The following is a 26,607-nucleotide window of genomic DNA, read 5'->3' on the forward strand; positions in this document are numbered from 1 at the left end:
CAATGACCTATCGAGAAACATTGTCCAAATGCTGAATAGAGAACATAATAGCTAATTCTCTTATTGTCTTTGGTCGCCTTGATGTGCCTTTTGAGGCAGAGAATGGCATCGAATGCCCGTGGCATTTAGCCTTGGGGCATTAAGATTTGAAATTTTACTTGCTAGCCTCGTAATTTCGAAAAAATAACACAAATAATCTTTAAATTTTGACTCAATATATAATGTTGTCTTTCGAATTTTAATTTTGCAACGTGATTCTTAAATGTTGACTTAATATGCGACGTCGACCATAAACTTAGAATTTATTCAATGTAATTATTAAATTCTTGATAAATGTTCAATGTAATCTTCTCAATTACATTATTTTTATATATTTTAGGGACTAAATTGAATATTTATCAATAATTCAGGGATCATATTACATAAATTAAAATCACAGACAATATGGCCTATTAGACATTTGTGTCATTTTACTCATAATTTTCTTTCATCAAATCCACTAGTCATGTCATTTTGAAATTGATCCGTACAAAATGCATATAATTTGGTAGATTAGAAAATCTTAATTTGAAGTTCTAAACTAGAAACATAATTTGAACATTAGAGAATGGATTATACTTTTGAGCTAAGTAGCATCAATATTAATATGCTACACATGACACACTAACACATCATTTAAAAAAGAAGAAGAAGAATTCTGACATGTTAGGATACGTTATATATTAAATATGTATTTTTATATAATTTGATTCAAATTCATAAATAAATAATAATAAAAAGTCTAAAATGAATTTACACTAAAAATATTAAAATTATTTGTTAATATCATTCATTATTTTAATTTGACAAATTCAAATTTATTTCAATAATTCATAAAACTTGAATGAAAGAAAGAAGTAATCCATGTCGAAAGAGAAGAGAAAAAAAAACTTTGGGGTGAATTATGCGCGGCGAGAAGTAAGAGTCAGAAGATGAGAGAAAACTCAATTTCTTATTTTTGTTGTTTTTTATTTTTTACACATTTATATTTTTACTCATTAATTATTGAAAATTCTTAAAATCGACCGTGTGTGTCAAAATCATGTACCAAAATTTTCTGATGAAATTTTTGACAAGACATGAAAGTTTTCGAAGAGCATGGATATTTCATAACTTTTGGGTCTAGACTCCAACGATCTTGGATAGAGAGTCGATTTTGGTTCCGGGCGTACCAAACCGGTTTGGGCCGGGCGTTTCGGATCAGTCCCGGTTCAAGGCCGGTCCGGTTCTCCGTTCGTTTAACACCGTCGTCCTCCCCAACTACTCTCTCTCTCTCTCTTTCTCTCTCTTCCCTTCGGCAGCTCTGAAAGCGTTCGCGGGTGCGGCCATGGCGGCAGCGGCTGCGGACCTGGTTTCCCTCTCGCCTCTCGAAACTTGAACAGCGATTCCGCCACGCGATTCTTCAAGGACCGCTCCGTTTCTTCTCGAAACTTCTAGAGAGAGAGAGAGAGATGATACCGCAGCAATGGGGCTCTCCGTGCGGAAACCACTGCACGAGCAAGTTCTCCGCCCTCACTCAGATTCCATGTATCTCTCTCTCTCTCTCTCTGTTATCCGCATGGCGGTTTTGTGTTTTTGAGGGGATATCGTAGCTCGATGATGCAAGTTTCAGCTTAAAAATCGCTTTTTTTATTTTTTTTATTTTTCGGAGCTCTTTGCGTGGACATCGATAGAGGATGAGAAATGCGGGCGCTCGGTTGAGTGGCGAGATGACGTTTCAGTTTTCCCGTGTTTATCGGTAGCTGGTTGATCGGTGATTGGAAGTTGCATGATGAAATACGCATGAGAGGGAATTGGGAGAGGTTGTGAAGTAGAAGTGTAACGTTCGGGTCGACCACGATGGGATGGAGTTTAAAGGGCTGCTTCTTGTTTGGTAATACCCAGTGGACAGAATTTGATGGTGTTGTGTGAAAGGAGATGAATTTGCTGTTGCATTGCTCGCGGAGGTACTCCACTGGTTATGGTTAATTTTACTGAACTGGAGTTCCGACCTTTGTACTTTGGGTTCCTCACCATGTAGTGAGGATGGAGATCGCAACGGATGTTATTTTGGTTATTTATATACTGCTGGTCGTGTATATTATGGTATCATTGCCCACACCAACATACCTTACTCCGTCCTCAATTGTCAGAGATGTCCATCCGCCTGTCTCTCTCTATTTCTGTCTTCTCTCGATACTTGTCTTTGGTTATAGACGCTTCTCGACTGTAGCTTACTCGCTATGTCTATGTGATGATATTCAGTTTTTTTGTTATTTATGTAATCGTTATGCTATTGCTCCACGACATGTTGCCATGTTTTTTATAGAAATCTATGTTGGAGATAATGGTTGAATTCATATTTTAGATGGACAATTGAGATACCTATTAAATTATGCACTGTATTTGGCTTGTGTTGGATTTGCTCTAGCAGAATACTATCCTGTTGTTATTAGATTTCTTGAGTATGTGGTGCCCTGTGACTTTCTATCTTTTTATCACGGTTCTTTTCCACTCCGTTTTGCTTGACAGTTTTGTAATGGAGAGTTCTTGGATGGAAATCTTCAGATTCTTGATATGCAGGAACTTTTTAGATCTTACCTGTCAGATTTTGCTGGTTGGTTTCAATTGAGCGAGTGTCTGAAATGCGAAAACATTTGCCTGAATTGGTTGTTGCTTTTTTTTCTCCTCCTTTTCTGGTGATTGACTTTTACATGTGAAACATCATATCTGCTCTATCCTACTAATTGGAGCATATTAATGACAACAAAAGGATTATGCAGGGAGAGTTTTTTGCAAGAAGGCTTGTGATGCTGATGGAGAGACATGGGAAGAATGTGAGTTCCCTTTTACGTTTGACTATCTTTTACCCTCATATCTGGACATTACCATCATACTATTACAAAACATGAGTGACTTACAAGAGTAGTCAAGAGCTGAGAACTATGCCTTACTTAGGTTCAGGCTCTCCTTTGCCTCGGTGTGCACTAGGACAAAGAGATTATGCAGTGAATTTGGGGAAGTGCTAATCAAATGGAACGTCTCTTGTCATGAAGCAGCCTTTTTTTTTCTTTTTATTGAGCTGTGGTTGGGGGAGGGGACGGTGTCTAGTCAAGAACTGATGCTTGGCTTTAATTTTGCCTGGACCCTGCCACAAGACACTCGACACATATGTTTTTGCTGATTTGACAGCAAAAATAGAAGTGGAATGATTTCATTGAGGGGAAGGATCTTTCCTCGTCCTGGCTTTGTAAAAGACTCAATGACTGCCTTAAGATCATGAAGCTTGAGAGGTGGAGAAGAAACTGTTGTTTAACGCTCGTCTTTGTCTATGGAGGCTTGAGATTGAAAACATCTGACCTAAATCTAGGGTTATCAATGTACAGATCCCTTGCCTGGTTGAAATCTCGCTTTGGGTATTCCATTCCTACTGCTCTCTCTACTTGGGAAGGGCCACCTGACTAGATGTGTACCAAGCGGATTCATCCTTTGTCGATTTCCTACTTCTATTGACTGGGTTATTGGAATTTTAGGTGTGGAAGAGTGCAACGAGATGTGTTATAAGGACCCTGTGCTGAAGGACCGCCAGTGGAGTGCTTACATTGATCGCTCTCCTGGTGCTGCAACTTACTCAGAGGTTTTGCTCTCCTCATAACTTTCCATGAAAGTTGTAAACATTACCTTTGTCTGCTCCTTATGCTCTTTCTCTCTCTCCCCCCTCCCCTCTTTATGTTCAATGGGCTGTGTTACCTTGATGGCAGTGGCTTGTGCCAAATGTTCTGTTTTTTGAATCAGCCTTCTGTTATTAAACCATGTTAAAGGTTAACCTGGTGGTTGTGGCATATGCATTCTTATCTGGAGATAAACAAATGATATCTCACCATAGAAATGGTGATTAGTTGCAACATTGAAGCTACAGTGTTATCCTGTGGCACCGTAACCGACATTCAGCTTGCCATATTACTGTTGCAAACTATACCTAAAGATCATTCTGTATTGCACCATAAGGCCTGTCTACATAACAATAAAAGTTTAGTGGGGAATACTGAAAAAGTATGCACAATGATGGAACTCTGTGTATTTGGGTATGGGCAACCGTCACCCCAATTTGGGAAAGTTACTCAATTCATATTCACTTGAAAGGTTTACATGTGTCTTTTGGCGGTCCTTTGTCAATTAAAACAATTTAAGCTATTATTGCTAGAAGCGTGATGTGTGAAAATGTGGTCACATAACTAAATCTAAAGCACATATCATACCTACGTAATGGTGATTGTGTAGAAATTCCTTATAAATTTTGTACGAAAATCAGTATCATATTGATCTGAAGCACAAGATGATTTGGAATGCTCATCAAACTACCTATTCATATATAACAAATTCCAACATAATGAACTGCTCCCTTCCTCTCTCTCTCTCTCTCTCTCTCTCTCTCTCTCTCTCTCTCTCTCTCACATATCTTTCGACAAAAAAAAAAAAAAAAAAAACTGCTCTTATAGAAAATTGATACCAACGTGAACTCCCAAAAACTTTTGTCTCTTGTTAAATAATGAAGGATTTTTTTTTTTAAGAAGAGAATTGTACAAAATTATAAATCTACAAGACTAAAAGAGAGAATAATAAACGAAAATTAAAACAACACCAAGAATAGGCACATACAGAGCAAAATGACCAAAGCCGAGTAATCGAATCTCAATGCAGGCAAGGTTTGGTATGTTACTGATGCTAGTCATTCTTTCATTGTGACTCATGTATCATCAAATGGTGTCAAAGGGTTATGCACCCAAGTATTATGGACTTTAATTTTGGTAATTTCTATTGAGTGTAAATTAAGTATCTTATTGGTAGTTTTTTTTTGGCCGAAAGATATCACATTAGTAGTTTAATAGTATCAGTCGGTCTCTTCATGGTTTTGACATGTCAATGAATGGCTCTTTAACCTATCAATTAATAAAAGAATCTCAGTAGTGACTTTGATATCTTACCAGATTGTTAAGGGAACAAAAGCACTATAGTACTTCCTTTATATAAGACTTTGAGTGGCCATTAAAGGAGACAAAGTATAACTGGCATTCATGGCCGTTTTCTGACTAGGGAGGCACTTTGGGGAGCAGCCACTGCCCGCGACCCCAGCCTCCATCCCTGGGCATGCAGATTGCTCATAAAAACTTTCGATGGGTTGTACAGGTTCTTAATGCTTGTAGAATCTGGTCATTCGTATGTCCTTTTGCATTTTAAGTGATTAAAGCAAGGCAGGTTAGGATCTATGAAGTACATATTTTATTCCTTCTGAGAATTGAGGTCTGACAATAGTTGATTGAAGAATAAATGAAATCTCTAAATTAACTGAAAGAAACTGCCTCTTGAATTTAAGAGATGGGCTGTTTGTGGAGTGACACTGGCAAGAGATTATCTTCCCAAAATTGGCAGTGCTTGGTCTTTCATCGTGAATAGGGCTTGTAGATATGGTTGATATACATGTCCGAAGTATAATCCGTGTGACCTCCCTCTACTTCTTTTTCTTCTACAGGAATGTTTTCATGCTTGTGTATCTGGCTGTGGCTACAAGGTCAGTTAATGTGTGCATTAAACAAATTCTTCATATCATTGCATCTAGGGTAATTTAGAAAGCTGAACCATTATGATTATATTGTGTTTATGGATATTATGGATGCACTGATACAGAAGTCATTTGTTGCCTTTTCAAGCATGCGTTTTGTTGGCCATTGAGCTGCGTCAATTACTGTGTGGCATACACGCACATGCTAAGGCTTGTATGACAATAGACTATCTTAAAAGTACCTACATATATTAATTCTAGAATGGAAGTTATCTTGTTGGCTATTGAGCTGCGTCAATTACTGCGCGGCGTACACGCACATGCTAAGGCTTGTAAGACAATAGGCTATCTTAAAAGTACCTACATATATTCTAATTCTAGAATGGAAGTTATCTTCCAGCAGTCTTGTATGGTTGCAGATTTAGAAGTACTAGTTGCCATGGCTCCCTTAAGTTTCATCTTCTCTACCGTAGCTCCACTCTAGTTAGCTATTTTACTCAATCTTTTTGTCGAGCTCATGTAGATCATCAAGAGAAAAGTTACTTATTTAATGAAATTATCTCTTTAGCTCCATATCGATCATGTGCTTATTGTTCTTTCTCTGTATGTATGAATACCTATCAAGATGGGGATCTATTGAAATGTCAATGACCCTTATTCACATGTTTAGCATTTTGTTTTGGATGCCGAGATAGTGTTGTTTGCCTGGCATAAGCTTGAAAACAGTGTTGCAACTGTTGTCTTGGAGATGACTTAAACTCTGTATTTCTTTGCCTTTATATGCCCCCCTTAAATGGGGCCAGTGCGGTGAATTAAACATAATGCACAAGCTGATGAAGCTCTTTCCCCTATTTGGTTTTCATAACTTCCTTTTACTCTGCATTTTTTTTTCTTTGACACAACGGTGTTCAAATACTCATTGCAGTTTGGCATTCCTCTGGAGAAAGTCGAGCAAGTTCGTCCAAACAGACCACTGAAGCCTCCTCCTCCTGTTCAGAAGGTAACTGAACCATCTCCACAACCTAGCGTACCCTCCGAAGACATTCCTGGCACCTCCGCCTGAGAGGCAAAGCATCTGAGAGCTGAACTTTAGATTTTAGTAACAACAGATATCCATAGAAGGTTACAGTGGAACTCACATCGTTTACTGCTTTCCTAAACAGCTAACTCCAACGACCAATTTTGGCTGACTGAACCCAATATATTTGCATCGCCCATCTGCCATCCCGGATTTTTAGGCTTTTTTTGTACTTCTTTCCTCTGACCTTGAGGAGAAATTAGTAAAAATTATCTGAGTTGGATGCAATATGTAACTTGAACCCAAATTAGCAATCCAGTTCGGCATTGTTGATGCAAACATTATGTGCATCAAACGGAACGTGCTGGAGATTCTTTACTAGTGTAGCAAAGTATTTACCACAGGCCTCACAATCTCATCAGATGAATGGTCACTATGAAGCATTGCAAAGGAGAATATTCCCCAACTGGAGCATCGAAACTCATGTTTCTTCAAATTATCATTATGTGTATTGTTGAGAAAGATGTCCTTAATCCGAACTTGACATTCTCAAGTTCACCAATACGATCAGAAAAAGGAGATTGTCAGCAGATTGCAGATCCCAAGTATTTTTTTCACTAAGTCAGCGACCATCATGGTCAGACCCGGAGTGGAGTGGAACAAAAATATAACGATAATAGTATTACATTTTACTAAAAGGAAGAAAATGTTGCTGCCCAGGATCGAACTGGGGACCTTTAGTGTGTAAGACTAACGTGATAACCACTACACCACAGCAACTCGGCTCCGATAACCAAAGCTAAATTGGCACTACAACATATGATGCAACATCCGACGTTTATTCCGGGGTGCTATTGCCACACCACTTTGAGCACTAGAGTCCAACAATTGGGTAATGTCTTGGAAGCTTCTCACTGACATAACTGCTCATTAACGAGTTGAAAAAAATCAAAATTTCAGCTTGGCTCGAAACTGAGAAGCAATAAGGACGGATGGTAGTGTACAACAGGAACTGGAGTGTCTGAGCATATGAAGCTTCCTCATTTGTCATGTTCCAAAATTGGACTATGATTTGGACATTCGCACACGAAGCAGAGTTCATCTGCTTCCCCATTCCCATGTGTCAGATCGAGCTTGTCTTCCACATTTAGGCTTTGAGAGAGAATTAGCACTCCTTCGTTTCTCCAACAAGTTCAGTCCAATATCTTGACGCATATGTCTAGAAGCCTGGAGGATTTATATTAGCCCACAGTTTACCAAGTACTATCAAGGACTCTTTTTAACTATTTTCTGGAAGAGAATAGAGGTAGGAAGGCAATCAAGGGCTTTGAGATGGCAAGAATTATGAGGAGTTGCCTGCAATCACTGATGAAGTGGGTGAACTATGTGGTGGGGATGGTTGGGGTGGCCATGATCTTGTATGGCTTTTGGATGGTCAGAGTTTGGCAGAGGGACAGAGATTCAGGCTCCACTTTTTACTCTACTGCTCCTTGGTAAGCTTGCTCCTCCAAACTAAGGTCATTTATGCTTACGACTCTTTTTCCGAAGAGAAAAATCCAAACCTTTTGGACAGAAGTTGAAGGCTTGAAGTAAAAATCAATATCATTGAATTCATAAAATGCATGTGCATTCGGCATATTTTAACTCACGGATCATATGGGTTTCAAGTGGAGTTCAGCCTAATCGAGTATAGTACATACATACACTCAGTGCATGAAACTGGTGCCTATTACAGTTCTTCCTTACTCCAAGTTACAGTTATTTTCAGTGCTATATTTTTCTAGAAGGGAGATCCTACCATTTCTCAGCAAAGTTGGGACTCGAATGCAGGTTCATCTATGCTTTTCTTGGGATGGGAGTGATCTTGTGCCTTATAACATGGATTGGTCGCGTTGCAGCTGACACTGCAAATGGCTGTTGCCTTTCTTGTGTATCCTTTTTCTTTCTGCTTCTCTCTTTCTCAATTGGCCCAGACACAATGCAAGGACAAAGAGCTTCCTCCGTTGACAGGTTCCTAGTGCAAAGTGTAGATGAAGTTAAACCACTTTGGAAGTGTTCCTGAAAAGTTGCTTATGAGAATGGATTAGAGAAAGAGTCTCAATAGCATTATTCGACATTTTAGAAGTAAAAATGTTCCTGGAAGATATAAATTCAGCAACAAATTTACAGTAAATTACGAATAATTATGCTCATTTTGTGCTTGATTCAATTCTATTGTACCAAATGTTGACCCTTAATCAGAATCAAGTACATGTTCATCATGTGTTTGCTCATCCTGATTGAAATCATGGTGACTGCAGATGTACTCCTGAATTCTGACTGGGAAAAGGTACTGTTCATGATTAGGGCAATTCCAGAAATTAGCATTACATGCAGTTGTTTTGATTTATCATCACTTTTGTGTATAATCCATGAAATGTTTGCTTATTTTTACACTGTGGCTGATGCTCCTAAAGGACTTACCTGAAGATCCAACCGGAAGGTTTTCCGATTTTGAGGATTTTGTGAAGTCAAACTATGATGTCTTCAAGTGGATAGGATTGCTAATACTCCTAGCACAGGTATCTCATGCTCCATCAATTTGTATCTACCTTTCAATTTATTTTGAAGAAATGCGTTGAGATTTTGGCCTATTTCGAGCAATCATCCAAGCAAATTTGTCAACCGTCAATGAGAAAGAACACATTTGATTCGATTGGCCAGATTGCTTAGGTTATTACATTTTAGTGCATACTTAGAAACCCGACATTAGTTATAGATATATGATTATGGGAATTTGCGAGGTTACCCACTAATTGTGCTCTTAAAATGATGTCATTTAGTATGGAAGTCTAAATTATGCTCTTTTTTCTTTCTCCAACCTGAATCAATCTTTCTAAAAGCTTTGAACGTTTATTTATTGCTTCTTGCGACTCTTCAGGGACTGTCCATCCTGTTGACCGTGGTGCTTAGAACACCCAGGCCGCGCCGGGGACCCGACTTCGACGACGATGACGAGTACCCTCAGACGAAGCTTCCGCTCCTGGGTCATGCACCTCCGCCACCTCCGTACGCTGTCGCGCCACCGGCTTTTGCCTCGGTTAAATAGCTCTAAAAGCTTTGAACAGATAAATATGATGGCCACAGTTCGAGCTCTCTCCCTATTCATATGCAATAGGTGTTGTGCGTGCTGTCTTTTCTGCTAGAAGCAGGAGACATGTTTGTGGGTTATATATATGCTTTGTCGTGTCATGTATGTCTAATGTTTTGGAAAATATCGCAAGATACAATCCTTATCTTCACTACTAATCTTGACAAGTAGTTTCCTCTCGGGCTAGCATCATTGAAGTTGCCATGATCGCCAGCAATAGCATGATTCGCCAACAAATGAAGAGAATGCCGAAGAGCTTGCGGACTGAACTCGAGATTTTTGCGCATTCTTCACCATCTATAGCCTTCATCGAATAATCCGAAGAACAAAACCTTCTGCCATAGAATCAGGGAAGATGAGACTCTACGCGAGGTCATCTAATTCCATTATATTCTCATGATGAATGTAAATAGGACCATAATAGAAATTATGTGCGGTGATGAATGATGAGTCCCGGGCGTCCCCAGGCATCTCCGTTTTTGCAAGAGGAATGCAACTACGTCGTCCGCCACTGTCGAAGCTCAACTGCACGATCGAAAATTAGACAAATGGCAGAAGCAAATTCGGAACCCCCCCTTAATGCAAGCTTCTCTATAAAGAGTTTAAAACCATTACTTGATCCAGAGTTTTGGATCACTATCACTAGCAACAATCATGCATAAAATTTAAGAGTTAAGTAACTCCAGAGAGGCCAAAAGACCTCAGATTTCAAACCCCCATTGTGTTAAGTGCACTGTGTTTTAGCGTACTCATCATCCTGCTCAAAAATCATTACGAGAGCACAGAACAGCAGAACTTTAAAATGGAAAGGTACGTAACTTTCAAGGAAGTTCAAATATATACAAACATATATACACAAGTGTTGAGTTCATCTTGCAATGAGTTTATACATAGAATTGCAATGAACTTAAGGCCATACAGCCCACATTAACTTAGGCTGGCTTCATTAGAAGGATAAAAGAAAACCAACCAGGAATTGGTTATTAAGGGGAGAAATTAAAAGAAAACTGTGCAAAGAACTAGCTCAAGTTGAGCCATTCACCTGAGGTGAGAATCATAGGTGTCAAAAAGGGCCTCGGGGATTATCAGTGGCAACTTTTCTATGTATATGAAGAGCCTCCTAAGATTCTCCCTGGTTACTGTCTGCATGTCTACTATGTCCCTGGTGTCAGTAAGTACCCAGAGATCACCAGAGTCCACTCTCTTCAAACTGTCGCGACAGAAAGGGCATGACTGGGATATCATTCTCCTGCGAAATTCAAAGAGGTTTTAAGGAAGGAAAACTCTTGCTCCTCCATGGAGAGCAAATAGCTCATAATAAATAGATGCGACTAATTATTTCTTTCTAACAAGTTCTTGCTTCAAAGATGCATAGCCCATTTATTTAATCAGGTGAGAGCTCAAGTAGAAAGACTCAAGCATCAAGAAATAAACTCTAATTGGATTAGTTTGTATAAGAAAAATTGCTAGAGAAGCATGCAATAACAATGTTACATATTTTGAATTTTACATGACAGAAAGCATATCCAAAGTCAGTATCTATACAGCAGCTCGCCAAAGCATTCTTCAGAGAACAGAACATACACTGGCCAGTGGACTGATCAAAGCCCAACAACAGAATATGCCACTAAATTGCACCCAAACCTAGGTCCTCAAGAAACCAATATCAAGCTAGAAATAGAAAGGTCAAGAGAGGTAAGTCTGCAAGATTGGACACATACTATCCTCTATTAAAAGAAACTGAAATCCGATACTCATTAGTCATAAGCAGCATGGGTAATGTTAATATAAAGAAAACCGTGTGCATTAACACTTCAAGCCTTATGAAATAATATTACAATACCATGTTGAAAGCCTCCAACACAACAATTACTAGAACAGCTGATTATGGGAGACCAAACCTCCAATAATTATGGAGGCATAATTCCAGTACCACGTTAGACAAACCATATAGACAAAACCTTTTATTATATCAGAGCACAACCTGTTTTATAATAGAACAGATATGCCGTTTGCTGTAAACAAAAGACTCATATTACTAGAGCTGCTTTCCATGAAGTGGAAAAATACTTGACCGTCGTGACAGCCTCCTAGGATTCATTAATATTCATACCTAGTTGGGTTTGTACGCTTGGTCCGCCACTTAGCAATTGCAAATTGCTTCTATACATTTCACTATAATGGAAAAGGGGTCCTTGCGACTGTTGAGGCAGTAGCAATAGAATAAAATTCCTTAAAGCTGCACTAATACTTATAAAAGCACCTTTCTTATTCTGGATTATTCATCTGGTAATGTCGCTCTTCTATCAGAAGTCATAGCCACGGTCACTTCTAAAATCTACTACGAGAGCCATTCCTAAAAGAAATTGCTAGTAATGAAACATAACATATCCGTCAGACTACTACTCTCTCAAGAAACTACCTCCCCACCCCCCCCCAAAAAAAAAAAAGATTCTCTATCTTTTTTTTCCTACTCTGGATTATTCATCTGGCAATGCCGCTCTTCTATCAGAAGTCATGGCCACGATCACTTCTAAAATCTACTGCCAAAGTCATTCCCAGAAGACAATGCTAGTGATGAAACATAACATATCCGTCAGACTACTTTTCCTCATCAAGAAATTCAAGCGATCGTAACCCACAGAACAATTTTAACATTTCATAATGCCATCCGGACAGCAGATGTATATTGTGCACTTTCTTTCAGGATTTTATCCCCCATATCAAAAGAAAAAGAGAGAAGAAAGAGCTATTATTTCAATTATCATTGTGGAATATGCTGATAAATCAAAATTGAAAAATGGAGAGAAACCAAAAGAGAAGGAAGAGAAAAAGACTTTTTTTTTTTTTTTTTTTTTTTGGTTGGGGGTTGGGGGGGGGTTTGAGGGAAGGACGTCTCAAGACTGACAGCCCAGCTGATATTTGCCCTAGTTGAAAAATAGCAAATGGTCCAAAGGATTACCAATCATGGTAGCATTTCAGGCACATAGCATGGTTGCAGTTTGGCAGTACCATTTTGCTATTCAGCTCCATGCATATTCCACATTCATCTTCCCTTTCAGCATCTACATCTGAGCGCAGTGCATGTTCCTCTTCCTCTCTCCTGCAGTATCTCCCCAGGCATACTTCCTCTGTATTATCTCTTCGGCATCTGAAATGCCTCTCTGAAGTTGCATCAGAGAGGGATAAATTACAGCTGATAAACAATGGCAACACTGAATCAGGGGACAGATGCAATATGGAGTAACCATATGACCACAAAGCCAGATCGATCACTTGGAAATGCTACATTTTACCATAGAACTCTCTGATACTTGCTTTTCTCTCATGCATAGACATGGTTGTCGTGCCATCCACATGAACCTACCAGAGAACAAAAATCTCGGGGTCAGATATTCATGCTCCCAAAACTGTTAATCACGCATGCTGCCAATAAATCAAAAAGAAAAAGAAAAGCTTTTCACGCCTTGTAAATAAGAATTCTCAAGAACCCAAGGGCACCGGCAAGGTAGCAATCTGTCCATTGCACCAGAAAGAGGAACAGGTGCGCAGCCGAACTATACGACAATCTCATTTGGAGACAGGCACCATCATAATCCCCCGGAAAATCTGAAGCCCTGCACGACACTCGCACAGTAAAGATCTACCCCAAGAATAGCTTCCAGACACACGCAGAGTGGGGCACACAATCCACATCGGCGAGGTTAACAGCTCAAGCGGGCAATCATGTAAAAATTCCATAGAGAACAAGAAATGGGTGTCAATCACAAATCCAAAAGCCTCAAGAAAAGATAAACATGAGCTGAAGGAAGCTCATTTCCACTATCTAACCAAGCTCCTCCATTCCTCAACCACTGCGGATCAACAGGTAGGTAAAGACCAGGTAAGCGGAAACATTAACTTCGCATCGCGAAGACAAGGCGCCATAAATTAGCAACACCCAAGAGACTTCCGTTAGAAAAAAATCAAGCTTCAACAGAAAAACCATGCCAACTTCCTCCAGAAAATGGAAACGAGGCATAACAAGCTTCAAAAGCAAAACTTCAAGCAGACCCAGCAACCAGCACCGAGCCCCGAACTCGCCTACCCAATTCGCCAAACTCGACAGACGAATCGCGACCGAAAATTCAAGAAAGTCCATGATCGAAGAAGAAGCAGGTAGAGCGAGAGAGAGAGAGAGAGGATCGGAAGGGCGAAATGGGGAAGCTGCTCACAGCGTGTTCGCGTGCTGGATGTCGGCTTCCAGCACCTTGAGGGAGTCCTTGAACGACTTGCGCATCGACGCCATGTACATCACCTTCTTCCCGAAAAAAAGACCTTCCCGACGACCCCTTCACCCGACGAGCACCATCGAACGCCGCCGGCGACGAAAGCGAGGGGGGGAGAAAGAACCCTCGTCGGAGCCCGCCGCCGGAAACCCTAATCGGACGAAGGCCGGCCGCCGCCGCCGACGACGGCGGGGATATCGAGGAGGAGGAAGGCGGTGGAGCGTGGCGAGAGGAAGGAGAAGAGGACACGTAGGAACGGAGGGAATTTAGATTTTGGCAGCGACCTTCCCCGTCGTGGAGTGGGGGGATCCAGCGCGTGATGGTGCAGCGTACGGACGGATGGAGTTAAAATTTATTAATAATATTTATTTATCCGATTATTTCTATAATAATAAAAAAAAGAAAGTAAATATTGACGAGGAGGACACACCCAACACGCTCGTGACCTTATCCGGATTAGAATGATTAATTGATATCTTGTGGATAGAATATCTGGGCAATCAAGAATTTTCCCTAAAAAGAATGACACCCACCGCCCTTCTTTTTTATTTTTATTTTTCTTCTTTCTAATTTTTAATTTGCTGGTCGTTTTTTCGAGCCCAAACAAATTCCACCTCGAAAAAAGCGTTTCCCGTTGAAAGACTGGACTGAGGGCCCATCGACGTTTGGATTGATGAGTCTCGATTAGAAGACCCACCCAAAATAGTATAGTCTCGGTGCTGACGCACGATACACGACACCTACGAAGCACGGACACGTTGCCCATGCTTCCGTGTCGTGTTCGACACGTGTCGGAGTGTGTCGGACATGTCGACACACTTGGACATGGGATCAATGCGTGTCGGATTTTTCGATACGCAGTCAACTTTTCTCGACACGTGTCGACATGCGTGTGAGGAAGACGATGGAGGGTGGAAGCGAGGGCGAGGGAGTAGAGACGAGGCTGCGAGCGATGGCGAGCCCGCAATGGCAATGGCTTGCCCGCGACGGAGAGAGACGGCCAGAGAAAGAGCATAGATTGAAAAAATATAGTCGAATAAGACAATGGAAGGGTAAAGACGAAAGACGAGGGCGAAGGAGCGGAGACAACACCGTGACGGTGAGGTAGGGCCTACTGCGATGGAGGGCTGGCGATGAGGCTGAGGCTAAGGCCGCGACTACGAAGGAGGAAGGGCTGGAGGAGAGGTGGTGAGGTGACTGAAAGAGAGATCGTGTGAGAACGAGGAGGAGGTCATGGTTAGCAGGTGATTGGGGGGGAGGGGCAAGAAAGGGAAAGAACCGGAGGCGGAAAGTGGGGGTGGCGTGAGGGGGAGGAAATTGAGAGGGGGAGGAGTGGGTTTGAGGTGGGGAGGGGTAGAGAGGAACAAGAGAGGAAGATAAGGGCCTGTTTGGCAACCCTTGCCAACAGTCATTCCGATTTTTGTTCCTGCACCGATTTGGGACGAGAATCGCGTTTGGTAAATTTTTGTTCTGAACAATTTTGGACAAGATTTGAGAATAAAAAAATTTGATTCTCGTCCGAGAATCGAAAAAAGAATTAAAACGGTAAAACCTTATTCTTTCTTTTATCATCTCGGTTGCCATTCGCCATCGCCCGCCGCCCGTCCGCCGCTCGGGGCCGCCGCCGCCGCCGCCGGTCGCCGGTCCGCCGCCGCGGTCCGGCGAGATCGCCGGAGGCAAGCCCTGCCACGGCGAGGCTCGGCCTCGCAGATCTGGCGAGGCCCGGCCTCGCCGGTGGCCGGGCCGGCCGCCCAAGACCGGGCGAGGCCGACTGCCACCGACGGGTGGGCAAGCCTCGCCGGTGGCCGGGCGAGCCTCGCCGCGCATCGGGCGAGGTCGAGCCTCGCCGGTGGGAGCCGGGCGAGCCTCGCCAGCTGCCGGTGAGGCTCGCCCGGCCATCGCATGAGCTCGCCAGCCCCGCCTGCACAAGCTGGCCTCGCCGAGGTCGGGGCGAGGCTGCACTGCCACCGGCGAGGCTCGACGAAGCCCGAGCCTCGCGAGGGCCGGGCGGCGCTCCGTGAGCGTCGCGGCCCTCGGGTGGCCGTGTCCGGCGACCGGCCAAATGAAGAAGAAGAAGAATAGGAAAAAAGGGAAAAAAAGAAAAAGAAAAAGAAAAAAAGAAAAAAAGGAAAAAAAAAGAGAAAAAAGTAAAAAGTAAAGAAATTATTTAAAATTTATTTAAAAATCAAAAGAAATTATTTAAAATTTATTTAAAAATCAAAAGAAATTAATTTGGAAATGTAATCAATTAATACGGTATGCAAACGCAATTTATTCCGAATAAAAAATTTTGAAGTTACCAAACACGTGTTTTTACTTTTAATCGGTTCGCAGGAATGTAAAAAAAACCGATTCTTATCGAATCGGCCCCTAAATGACCGTTACCAAACGCGCCCTAAATTTTGAGGAATGAGGGTTTGGAAAAAAAAAAAAAAAAGAGAGGAAAATAAATTTTGGACGATATATATTATATTTGTTAAAAAAATAAATTATTTAAAAATAATTTTCAAAATGAAAATACTAAAAGTTAGATAATGATAAATTTTAATTATTATAGAAGATCATAATTTTTTTAAATAAGTTAATTATAATTTTTGTTAAAGTTAAAAATATGTTATCAAATATGGATACGCATTAACTATTAATGTCTTTCAAATTTCCTATGAATACATTTATTAATATTATTAGTGCAAATTCATTGTAAGCTCTTTATTATTATTTATTTATTTGTGAATTTAAATCAAATTAATTAAAAATAAAAATATTCATTTAATATATAACGTGTCCGAACGTGTTGAAATTCTCTATTTTTTGAGAAATGACGTGTCGACATATCGTATCGCGTCGTGTGTCCATGCTACTTAAGACAACACGACATGATACGCCAACACGTCGTTTCTTAAAAAAACAGAAAATTCCAACACGTTGGGACACGTTTGTATATTAAATATATTTTTATATATACATAATAAATTATCATTTTTATAATTATTAATTGAATTAAACTCATAAATAAATAAATAATTCTAGAATGAATATACACTAAAAACATTAATCCATCATTTATTAATATCATTCATTGTTTTAATTTGACAAATTCAACTTTATTTCAATAATTTATAAAACTTTGAGGAAAAAACAAGCGATTCATATTATGGACTCGCATGTTAGATATGTTAGAAGAAGATAAAAAAAAAAAACTTAAGGGGTGACTTATATACGGAGTCAAAAGAGAAAAAAATATTATGTTTTTCTTCTTTCTTCATTTAGTATTTATTATTGTGTTTTATTTTTTCACACACACAAATATACATATATATATTAATTATTGACATTTCATTTATTGAATTTCTAAAATTGACATCAATATCGGAATCACATGTCGAAAACTCGTATGTCGGAATTCCGACTTGAGTGTTGGAGAATGTCGAGAAAGTTGATAAGGTATCGAATTTTTTGACACGTGTTGACCGAGTGTCAAATAAGCGTCAAAGTATCCAACACGACACGAATGCTCTTGGAAAATGTCGGTGTAGTTTAGAACCCTTGGACAAAATTAGTAAGTAGGGCAGTAGGGCGAGATTAGCTGTCTCATAGGGGGTTCGGTCTCTTCCTGAGTCCATGGTGTGCGAGGACCCTTTAGTGGACGACGGCTTCCGCCGTTGGCAAGCGACGGCCGACGGGTCAGCTCGGATTGGCTCGACCCACTGGCATGCCAGCCCGCCATTGGATGGTAGCGGGCGAATGGATATGGTCGGCGTACCAAATTCGAATTTCGAACGATATGCAGGCAATCAGCCGGACGGACGCATGATGCAAAGGTCCCTACACTCAGACGAGAAGTGGTCTCCATTCGACAACACGAGGGCTTCAGGGCCTGGAATGAACCGGGCTTTACTAGGGATCAAATTTTGGGGGCCGATAGCTTAATGCTTCGTGAATCTAAGCCTTACACTTTTCCAGCTCCACCACTCTCACCCTTTTGTTGAACTTTTATTATACTTTGGTTCTCATCTCAAATACCATTTACCATACTAAAGATCACGTTATGTCCTTGTTTGAAAAAAGAGAATATAAGATATAAAAAAAACCATTAAAAAAAATGTTAAATTATTACATTGATACCACTTCAACCCTTAATATTTTACATTTATGTCAATTCAATTTATTTAATCAATTCTAATCGAAATATAGCTAGATCTATCATATCTGACACAACTGAGAGAGATATAGACAAAACTAATCATTTTCATTATTCTTTTCTTTTCTTTTTCGGGCTTGGACAAAGGCAGCCTAGGCCATGAGGAGATCGATGACCTAGGCAAGGATTGTGACCTTCAACCACAGTGAAAAGAAAAAGGAAAAAAAAATCAGAAATTTTTTTTAAAAAAATTATAAAATTATCCATGGTTACGCAAGTAGGATGGTCGACATCCTTAGTAGTAATTTCCGATCATGACCGGATGTTCCAATTGACACGACTAAATTGATTTAATCAAAAAGTGTAATATCATATTAATATCAATACAATAGACCCATTAAAACTTGATTTAAAACTTTTTCGATACTTTCTTGTAACATGCCTTACCCATTTAGTATTTTTCCTGCTCCAAAATATGATTAGATTTGTCCTGACATTATCAATCTCTGTCGTGAAATTTCATTATTATCTTCAGCAAATCAATGTTTGGCTCCCATCACAGAAAATACATAAATAGGTTTAGGATGACTAACGTTCGCATCCTCAAAACTTGTGACATCCCAGAAATTCAGTCTATGCCATGTTCATGAATCCGTTTCATCAGAGATTCAGTTCATCAATCTTGGTTTTCACCTTTGCCCTGTTTCAGCTCACGGACTTTAGCCGTTCATGGAAGACCCTCAACATGCTCCTGAAGGTGACGATCCCGGCAAGGCTTCTGTCCTCCTCCACGACCCAGACATAGCTCACCCTGTGCGCGAGCGCCTGAATCATCACTGCGACAAGCGAAGAGCTCGGGTAACACATGATGGCCTCCGACCTCCTCACCATCCTCGCGGAGTAGCCTCCGATCCTCCCGCTCTTCCCGCACCCAAACTCTTCGTCGGAAGAGGATGATGCAGACGGCAAAGAGAAGGCCAATTCCTCATCCAGCGATTCCAAGAACGTGACCAAGTTCTTCTCTTCCAACCTTTCCTTGACCAGACGGACTAAATCGTCTGGCGGACCACCACAGTCAATGTACGCCATGAGATCTCCAGCAGATAGTGTCAAGACAGCAGCAGCTACAGTCAAGTCGCAGGCACTGAGAGTCAATGGCGAGATCTCGCCAATCAATTGGCCTCCGTCGTCGACGATCGCCACTGCAGTTTGTTTGAGGTTGGATTCAGGGATCAGCTGCAAGGCTGATGCAGCAGGGTCGTAATAGTGCACAGCAAGGATCGTGTCAGTGTCGATGATGCCAAGAGAATTTATCGGAAGGGCCGGCGTGGGGGCAAAGAGATTGATGAAGTTGAGGAGGTATCGAACGATGTCTTCCAGCGTGAGCCAACAGTATTCCCGGTGGTTGTGGAGGATGTTCTTCCTCGGTGCGGTTCCCTTGCGAGACCGCATCGGCACCACCAGGTTCTGCGCACCTTCGAGGATCAGCTCGATCGCGTCCAGCAAGCTGGAAACGGAAGAGACAGAGTCGTCGTCAAATGCCATTCAACATGCCGATGCGAGAACAAAATCAAAGCAAAATCGACACACAGATACGGTGCAATGACGATTCCTTTTTACACGAAATCCGGCATCATGAAATTAAACCGAATCCTCATCAAAACAGTCGCAAACAACAGTAGGATCCCGACATCGAACGTCCCCAACAAAGAACCGAATGTAAATTCGCATCGACATTCGATGAAATCCTACCTAAGATAAGGACACGAAACAAAACGGACGAACGAAGGCATGACTGGAATTAGATCCGTGAAGAACCGCAGTTTGAGGTGAAATCGACATTCAATTTCATACAGGTATCCGCAAACCAAATCGATTCTCATCAAGATTGCCACAAAACGGTTCGACCGTAACAGCGGAAGTCAGAAACAAGCAACAAATCATGCATTCATATCAAGATCCTATCAAATCCTCGATGAAATTCCACTACCTAATCGCAAACTTTCGAAGACAAAAGCGCCGAAACGCGCAGATCGCATCGGCGAAATCTCAAAATGAACCACCACGAGTCATCTCCGACAAGATACGAACCTGGCGTGAGGCTCCAGATGCCTGACGAGGCCGCCGCCCTTGGGGACGACGGCCGCAACCTTAGACCGGAGCGCGGCGGCCGGATCGGCGAGGTTCTCCTCCCTGCACAGGAAGCAGACGATGTCCACCGTGCACACCTTCCCCACGCACACGCAGCGGCCGGCCTCACCGGAGGGGGCGCCGTCGGCGCCGTCGTCGTCGCAGCAGCTCCACAGGCCGACGGCGGCGTCGCCGGACCTCCTGAGGGCGGAGAGGGCGTCGCCGACGGTGGCGGCGGCGGCGGAGAGGCACCTCAGCGCGGGCTTCCCGAGGCAGAGTTCGGATACCTCATTCGCCAGGAATCCCACTGCCATGCAAAGACGGGTCGAGATGGAGATGGAGAGAGAGGAAGGTTCGGGAGAGCTGCAATGGAAGGAGAGCTGAGGAGAGCGTGTTTTGGGTTCGCGAGGTTGAAGGAGGAGACGCGCCGGTATTTATACGGGGGGCGTCACCGGATATTGCCGGTTCGCCGGTTCGCTCGGCCACGGGAAAGACAAGGCGGGGCCCGCTGTACTTGTCCGCATGGGCGGTATTGCCGGACAGCACATCACGTGGGGCACCTTAACAGGGTAAAGATTAAAATCAACTCGATCATGAATCCATTAATTTTATCAATTAAATCGATTGGATTAATTTTAACAGGAAAGAAATAACTCACGTGGATATCGATTAACTTAGACTGGATATTCGGTGCTAATATAGATGATTTTTAATAATATATTAAGATTTTAAATATTTTTATTGATTTTTTAATTCTTTTTTATTTCCCTTCTCTTCTCCCTCCTTTGGCCGGTTGCTAACTTCAGGCAAAGCTCATCTACCTCGATGAGGCTTGACTTTACCGTTGCTAGGCAAGGTTGGTCTCACCTAATGTCTCGCTAGTCCCAATGCAAGGTCAACATCAGCAAGGTTGGGGTGAGGCTCATCCTTATTAGTGGCCTCTTGCTAGGTCGACCTCACTAGTCTTGGGTACCTACCATTATACTTACAATGATTGGCCATAATGGAGAGGAGCATTATATTGGGAGAATTTTCACCTACTATAAATTTGCTTAGACATGCGAAAAATGATAATAGATCTGCCACTCGAACCAAGACATAACTTTTAGTAATTATTGTTAATCATTTTTGGCACTTCTTTTCCCCATAGAGATATTGAATAGCAGGAACTACTTTTTTGACCATTGTAATTTTGAAAATGAACATTGAAATGTCCCTTCAGAGTTATGAACATTGAAATGTCCTTTCAAAGTAAGTAAATAGATTCGAAACATATAAAATGTGGTATGTATATTGTACCTTTTGAGGCAATTATAGGTCCTGGGAGGCAATTCTAATTGGTCAATAAATATAGATTTCAATGCTATTTCACCTCTAGCCGATCGTCGAGGCCTGATGACTGGCTAAAGAAGGAAGAAGAGAAGGAAAAAAAGAAAAAGAAAGAAAATAAAATTTTTAAAAAAATGTTAATGTTATTAAAAAATGTCATATAAGCATCCAAAGCATTCACATCAACAATTTTCAATCAGAATTGATCAAATGGATTTAATTGATAAAATGTGAAAAAATGTAGAATTCAATTAGAAAAATTTTAAAATTTATGATTGAATTTGCTTGAATTTTTTAGATAAACTATCCAAAAAAACCCTACCACCGTTTAATTTAAATTGTTATTTATTTTGGTTTTTCCAAGTTTCGGAGTTTTATAGGTCCCGAAAAACTCGGTTCTCTCTCTACTTAGGGCTTCATTAGGTTATCTTTACCTCCATCTGTCTTATGATTAGATCTTTGCAATTGGTAGTGAAATTGCTTGACATGATCACAAAATCATGGATGGCTAAGAAGAAGTTGATGAACGTATTCAATGGACATGAATTGAAAGTGTTTCGTGCGTTCGAAGGAAAGATGACTTTGAAATAGAAGAATTTACCGTCAAAGCGAAACGTTCTACGGGTCAAAGAATAGAGAGCTTTGAATCGATCGCCAAAGAATTTGGATGAAAGAAGCAAATGAATCACTCGCTTGAAAAGAATTCCCATAAACAATCAATTCATATGGCGATTTTTGCAACTGATGATGCACCTTCTATTCATAGATGGACTAAGATGTAGGAATTAAGGAACCTTTAAATTGGGCAACCTACTCAAATTAAAAAATCTACATAAGCTATGAAATCTAGTCAAATTAGCTTTCTTCTTCTTCTTCTTCTTCTTTTTGGGGTCTAAAAGTTAGCTTTATTCTTCAACTTCTAGAAACTCCATCTCAAATGACCTCTTCTCATTGGTTCCACCGTATCATATTATGGCTGAAATCTCTATTTGCTCACAAAAAAATAAAAGGCTCGATTAATTGATCTGATGAGGTTTCAAGCAGGTTTGTGAGTTGATTATCTACAGTGGAGTTTGATGCTCCGACATCAATAAATGTACTACATGTAAAACATACTTGATCATTCTCAATCCAACCTCAAAGTTCTCGCACAAAAATTCATTGTTTGAGATAAATTTTATCATTCAACCAAAAAAAAAAAAAAAACAGAGACAAATTTTATCTTTATGGATCAATAAAAAAATCATAATTTGACAGGATAATAAATTCAATAAAATCTCCCATATCCAAAAAGAGAAGAACCCTCTTCTCTATAGTGTTTAAAGCTTACAATATTCACATTTTCTTTATTTAAACACAGGCCGATTCAAGATGCACTTGGATGATTTTCAGTAGAGACATGTGGGTATGAATTTTAACGGTGAGGATGCGTTCTCATAAAAAAGAAGAAGAAGAAGTATTAGATTATTGCTAGGAGATATCAAATTTTAAATCATTAACTTTCTGTAAAGTTCTCTATACTTTTTCGATAATTTATTGACATAACGGTATTTTCGTCACATGAAAAGCTGACAATAGACTTGAAAGCTGACTTTACAGATTGTGCAGATGCACGCAAAGGTTTGCATATTTCCATTTTTGCGTTAATTCAAAAAATATTATCAATCGGTATCATATATAGTAAAGTGGATAATTCATTTGCAATAAACAAACCAAGATTTTTATATAGATATATTATATATCTACTAGTCGTGGACATGACTTGCAATTTCACCAAACAGCCATGAGTATTAAATATACTAGTAGACGTACCAATCGAATTATCCTCTAGATTAGTGAGTTTCAATAAGAGATATTTGTTTTCTGAGAATTTTATTTTTACCATCAATCCACGTTAATCCTCAAAGAGTTTCCAGCTTGTTTATTTTTCAAAAATAAATTCATCAAAAAAATAATAAATAAATAATGAAAGAATTTTTATTTTTGGTAGATAGCTCGCATCTTGAGTGTCTATTATTCTTTCTCCCAGTTAGCGAATATACCGTCTTCGTGCACGGACGACTCGTCGCCCCATGAAAACAACTTGAAACCGCCTTTGCTCCACAAGTTTGAAAAGTTCGACAACGATTTGTTCGTCTAATGTATCTCGTGCCGCTTGCCGACGGAGTTCACATGCTATTCATATACACACGGGCTCGCTTGCCAACAGAGCTTATAAGTTTTGGTTTTTTTTTTTTTTTTAATTGAGCATTCGAACATGATTTAAACCCGGGTCCAGGTCGGGTAGGGCTTGTATGACAATCCTACTCGCACGGCACTTTCAATCATCAAATTCCACATGTGATTATTCCTAATTTGGTTCCACGCAAGGATGCCAAAAGATATTGCGCGTTTCTTGCAAACGAGGGATTTATATACTCTTTATGTACAGGTAATCTCTTTTCACCTATAAATTTAAACTTTTGGATGGAACATTTTAACAATTGCCATGCACATATTAACATCCATATTTGCACGAGAAATTAGATCACCAAAGTGGTCGTTTAACTTTAATGAACACAAATCTTTCTTGACCATACATTACCATTTATTTTGTGAACTTTTGAGTCAAGCATACGCTGTTTTTTCTGGTAAACGGATGCACGCAAATGCCACAACTTTCCTCATCAATGTTCTAAACAAACTTGGACTTGGCTTTTGTTTTTTAATGAATGGAAAGTCCGACCAGTTGATACGGAGCATGTTGAAATGCACATGTAAATTGTCTTAATAAAGACTCATATCAGGACATTGGTATGGTGTATAGCGGTAAATATATCTTAGTTAGCTCATAATTTATTAGCTTAAACTTTTAACTAGACATGGGTTTAACTAGATATATTGACGACTTTGAATTTGGTCACCCTGGGACTGAAGGTAGGTAAGGGTTGTGGTGTAGCGATTGACTTTGGTTTCATCTCTTTGGATGAAAGTATCGAGTTTCTACAAAACAAAATATGCCATCGAGAACCCTTTTTTTAGGGGGGGCAAAAAAAGAAGAAGAAAGGACACAGTTAACAAGAATTAGTTTGGTGTATTATTAAAGTTCCCGCATCATTTATTTACGCTGTGCACATGTGATCTCTTTAGCTATAAATTTATGCTTTTGGACCGGATATTTGCTTTTCCTTTTTTTTCTTTTTTTTTTCTTTTTTTGTTTCACTTGCTTGAATCTGGGTGAGGGCTGAGGCCGTCACTTAGATCTTGGCGAGGGCGCTGGCCAGGCCAAGCCTCGCCAGGTTTGGGCGGGCAAGTTTCGGTCCCCCTTCTTAACCCCAATTTTCACCCTTAAATTCATGGCCGTGCAAATATACCTTTTCTCTCTCATTTTTCAATTGATAACGCACTAGCAATATTCCTTATTGGACCACCCACCTGGGTGGCATTTCTACCCCTCTCCCCTTGTGAAGGAGGGGTTCATCAGTCGCTTGGGCGTGACTTAACTGCAGCGTGAGTAAACTGCGTCGCCGCCCCTGATTCTTCCCGGGTGTTGGCTTTTGGGGTTTCTTGGATCACCAAAATAAATAAATAAATAAATAAATAAATAAATATATATATATATTCCTTATCGGTCATGTTTTCTACATTCGTGGTCTGTGCACATTCTAAACAGTATTATTTCCTCAAGATATAGTGTAAAACCTTAAAACTCTTCATGGACTTCATCTTCTCTTCGAAACGTTGGTCTTGAAGTAGGGTTTTCGAGTGGCTATTTCGAGGGATGGACCAAGCAGAAAACGAGGGCATTCCTTGGTGGTTTCAGGATTCTTCACCAAGAAGTAGGTGCCTTATGACACCAACTGAGGGCTGTCCCGCCTGTTCAACAAATATACCGTTGACGAGCTGATAGAATTGCGTTCTTTATTTCATTATGTTGGTGCATGCATGTCTCAGTCTCCTAATTTAATACGATATTTTTATCGAGCCTCATCCCCAGCTCTACTCTCTTGATATTTTATGTCTAGAGATGCCAAGGTCTGCATGAGATCTAGACAGAGCAGTTTAAGGACCTACTCGATCCATAAGGCATTCACGTTGAGGAATCAAAAAATTGAAATTTTTGTCGACTTTGCTGCTGCCAATGTACAATTTGTTCACGTCTCTTTTGGCATTGATTTTCTTTTAGCAGCCGTTCGTTTCTTCATGGGCCAAAGGACAAACGGCATCATTTGCTTCTGGACAAGATATTCCTGGGGAAGATACTTTGATTCTCAACCAGCTCGCGTTGTAATTTGGAGCTGAATTCTCAACCAAATGTTAAGAAGAGAAACTGAACCTCTCATTGAAGATCTTTTCTCCATAGTAATTTGCAAAGAGACAAGACGGAGAAGCACGAGGAATTCGTGCATTTTGTATATATATCTTCCTGGAGTTAACAGAGACCACTTAAATTTTCGAAAGGCGCAAATGAATTTAAGTGCGACTACGTTAAAAGCGACCTTTCGTCGAAATGATAATTCAACTCCTTCTGTGTGGATAGTATACATGATATGAATGCTTCAATACGAATAATTCAAAGGCTCAGATTGGAAGTGGTCAATATTGATAAGCAAATTGGTGAAGGATGTGGTTTTATCTTTAAATTTGGCAAAACGAAATGTTTCACTATGAACAAAAATAGTTCTTCGTGATCGAAGATCAATCAATAAAGTTACATCATTGGAATGAATATAAAGTCGAAGGTAGTGGGGCCAGGGCGCCGCTCCAAGCTACCCAAATCTTGGCCCATTGTTGCCAATGGTTCACAAAAAGCGATGAACATTTATAAAATCCAGAGAGGTGTCTCGATCACCAACCGACCACCCGAAAGAGCCAGGATATTGAAAATTCCAAAGATTTCTTAATATGGTACTAAGTAGTCATAAAAGACATTCGATGAAATCGCACATACTCTCGAATAACACTCTAAAAATATACTTAGAAATCTATTCTGTCATGATAAGGAGGTCGAGAAAATAATATGAATCGCACCCG

The 26,607-nt window shown here is 40.4% G+C and overlaps 3 protein-coding genes and 2 non-coding genes across 6 annotated transcripts; 2 read left to right on the plus strand and 3 right to left on the minus strand.

Annotated features, from left to right (window-relative positions):
- Positions 1–1,308: 1,308 nt before the first annotated feature.
- On the plus strand, positions 1,309–6,999 carry LOC104441023. Of its 2 annotated transcripts, XM_039310582.1 has the most exons (6): positions 1,309–1,566; positions 2,802–2,855; positions 3,552–3,655; positions 5,113–5,205; positions 5,549–5,587; positions 6,504–6,999. In XM_039310582.1, the coding sequence occupies exons 1-6, from the start codon at positions 1,491–1,493 to the stop codon at positions 6,639–6,641; spliced, it is 504 nt and encodes a 167-aa protein (XP_039166516.1). In that variant the 5' UTR covers positions 1,309–1,490; the 3' UTR covers positions 6,642–6,999. The 2 variants fall into 2 exon arrangements, with proteins under 2 accessions (XP_039166516.1, XP_010052323.2); XM_010054021.3 differs by lacking the exon at positions 5,113–5,205.
- A 304-nt stretch (positions 7,000–7,303) lies between these two features.
- TRNAV-UAC lies at positions 7,304–7,376 on the minus strand. Its single transcript has one exon. It is a non-coding gene; the product is annotated as a tRNA-Val (tRNA).
- A 312-nt stretch (positions 7,377–7,688) lies between these two features.
- LOC104441024 (tetraspanin-19) lies at positions 7,689–9,905 on the plus strand. Its single transcript, XM_010054023.3, has 5 exons — positions 7,689–8,089; positions 8,427–8,526; positions 8,845–8,925; positions 9,053–9,157; positions 9,517–9,905. The coding sequence occupies exons 1-5, from the start codon at positions 7,929–7,931 to the stop codon at positions 9,682–9,684; spliced, it is 615 nt and encodes a 204-aa protein (XP_010052325.2). The 5' UTR covers positions 7,689–7,928; the 3' UTR covers positions 9,685–9,905.
- A 636-nt stretch (positions 9,906–10,541) lies between these two features.
- On the minus strand, positions 10,542–14,301 carry LOC104441026. The gene is made up of 5 exons (XR_005550550.1): positions 13,941–14,301; positions 13,193–13,343; positions 13,023–13,089; positions 12,689–12,922; positions 10,542–10,975 (listed from the first exon to the last, which is right to left on the minus strand). It is a non-coding gene; the product is annotated as an E3 ubiquitin-protein ligase AIRP2 (transcript).
- A 4,310-nt stretch (positions 14,302–18,611) lies between these two features.
- Positions 18,612–20,665, minus strand: LOC104441027 (CBS domain-containing protein CBSX5). The gene is made up of 2 exons (XM_010054025.3): positions 20,227–20,665; positions 18,612–19,642 (listed from the first exon to the last, which is right to left on the minus strand). Exons 1-2 carry the CDS (start codon positions 20,577–20,579, stop codon positions 18,841–18,843), a joined length of 1,155 nt encoding a protein of 384 aa, XP_010052327.1. The 5' UTR covers positions 20,580–20,665; the 3' UTR covers positions 18,612–18,840.
- Between the last annotated feature and the right edge of the window lie 5,942 nt (positions 20,666–26,607).

The sequence above is a fragment of the Eucalyptus grandis genome, chromosome 4, assembly GCF_016545825.1.
Source record: "Eucalyptus grandis isolate ANBG69807.140 chromosome 4, ASM1654582v1, whole genome shotgun sequence".
Taxonomy (NCBI): Eukaryota; Viridiplantae; Streptophyta; class Magnoliopsida; order Myrtales; family Myrtaceae; genus Eucalyptus; species Eucalyptus grandis.

What these genes read in the sequence shown, in the direction of transcription:
- LOC104441027 (XM_010054025.3), bottom strand. Translation starts at nt 20,579, where the DNA reads ATGGCAGTGGGATTCCTGGCGAATGAGGTATCCGAACTCTGCCTCGGG. An exon ending in CATCTGGAGCCTCACGCCAG is followed by an intron (nt 19,643 to 20,226) that starts GTTCGTATCTTG and finishes TTCCGTTTCCAG; the next exon opens with CTTGCTGGACGCGATCGAGC.
- LOC104441024 (XM_010054023.3), top strand. Translation starts at nt 7,929, where the DNA reads ATGGCAAGAATTATGAGGAGTTGCCTGCAATCACTGATGAAGTGGGTG. An exon ending in ATGGCTGTTGCCTTTCTTGT is followed by an intron (nt 8,527 to 8,844) that starts GTATCCTTTTTC and finishes ATCAGAATCAAG; the next exon opens with TACATGTTCATCATGTGTTT. An exon ending in TGCTAATACTCCTAGCACAG is followed by an intron (nt 9,158 to 9,516) that starts GTATCTCATGCT and finishes GCGACTCTTCAG; the next exon opens with GGACTGTCCATCCTGTTGAC.
- LOC104441023 (XM_039310582.1), top strand. Translation starts at nt 1,491, where the DNA reads ATGATACCGCAGCAATGGGGCTCTCCGTGCGGAAACCACTGCACGAGC. An exon ending in CGCCCTCACTCAGATTCCAT is followed by an intron (nt 1,567 to 2,801) that starts GTATCTCTCTCT and finishes AGGATTATGCAG; the next exon opens with GGAGAGTTTTTTGCAAGAAG. An exon ending in TGGAGAGACATGGGAAGAAT is followed by an intron (nt 2,856 to 3,551) that starts GTGAGTTCCCTT and finishes TTGGAATTTTAG; the next exon opens with GTGTGGAAGAGTGCAACGAG.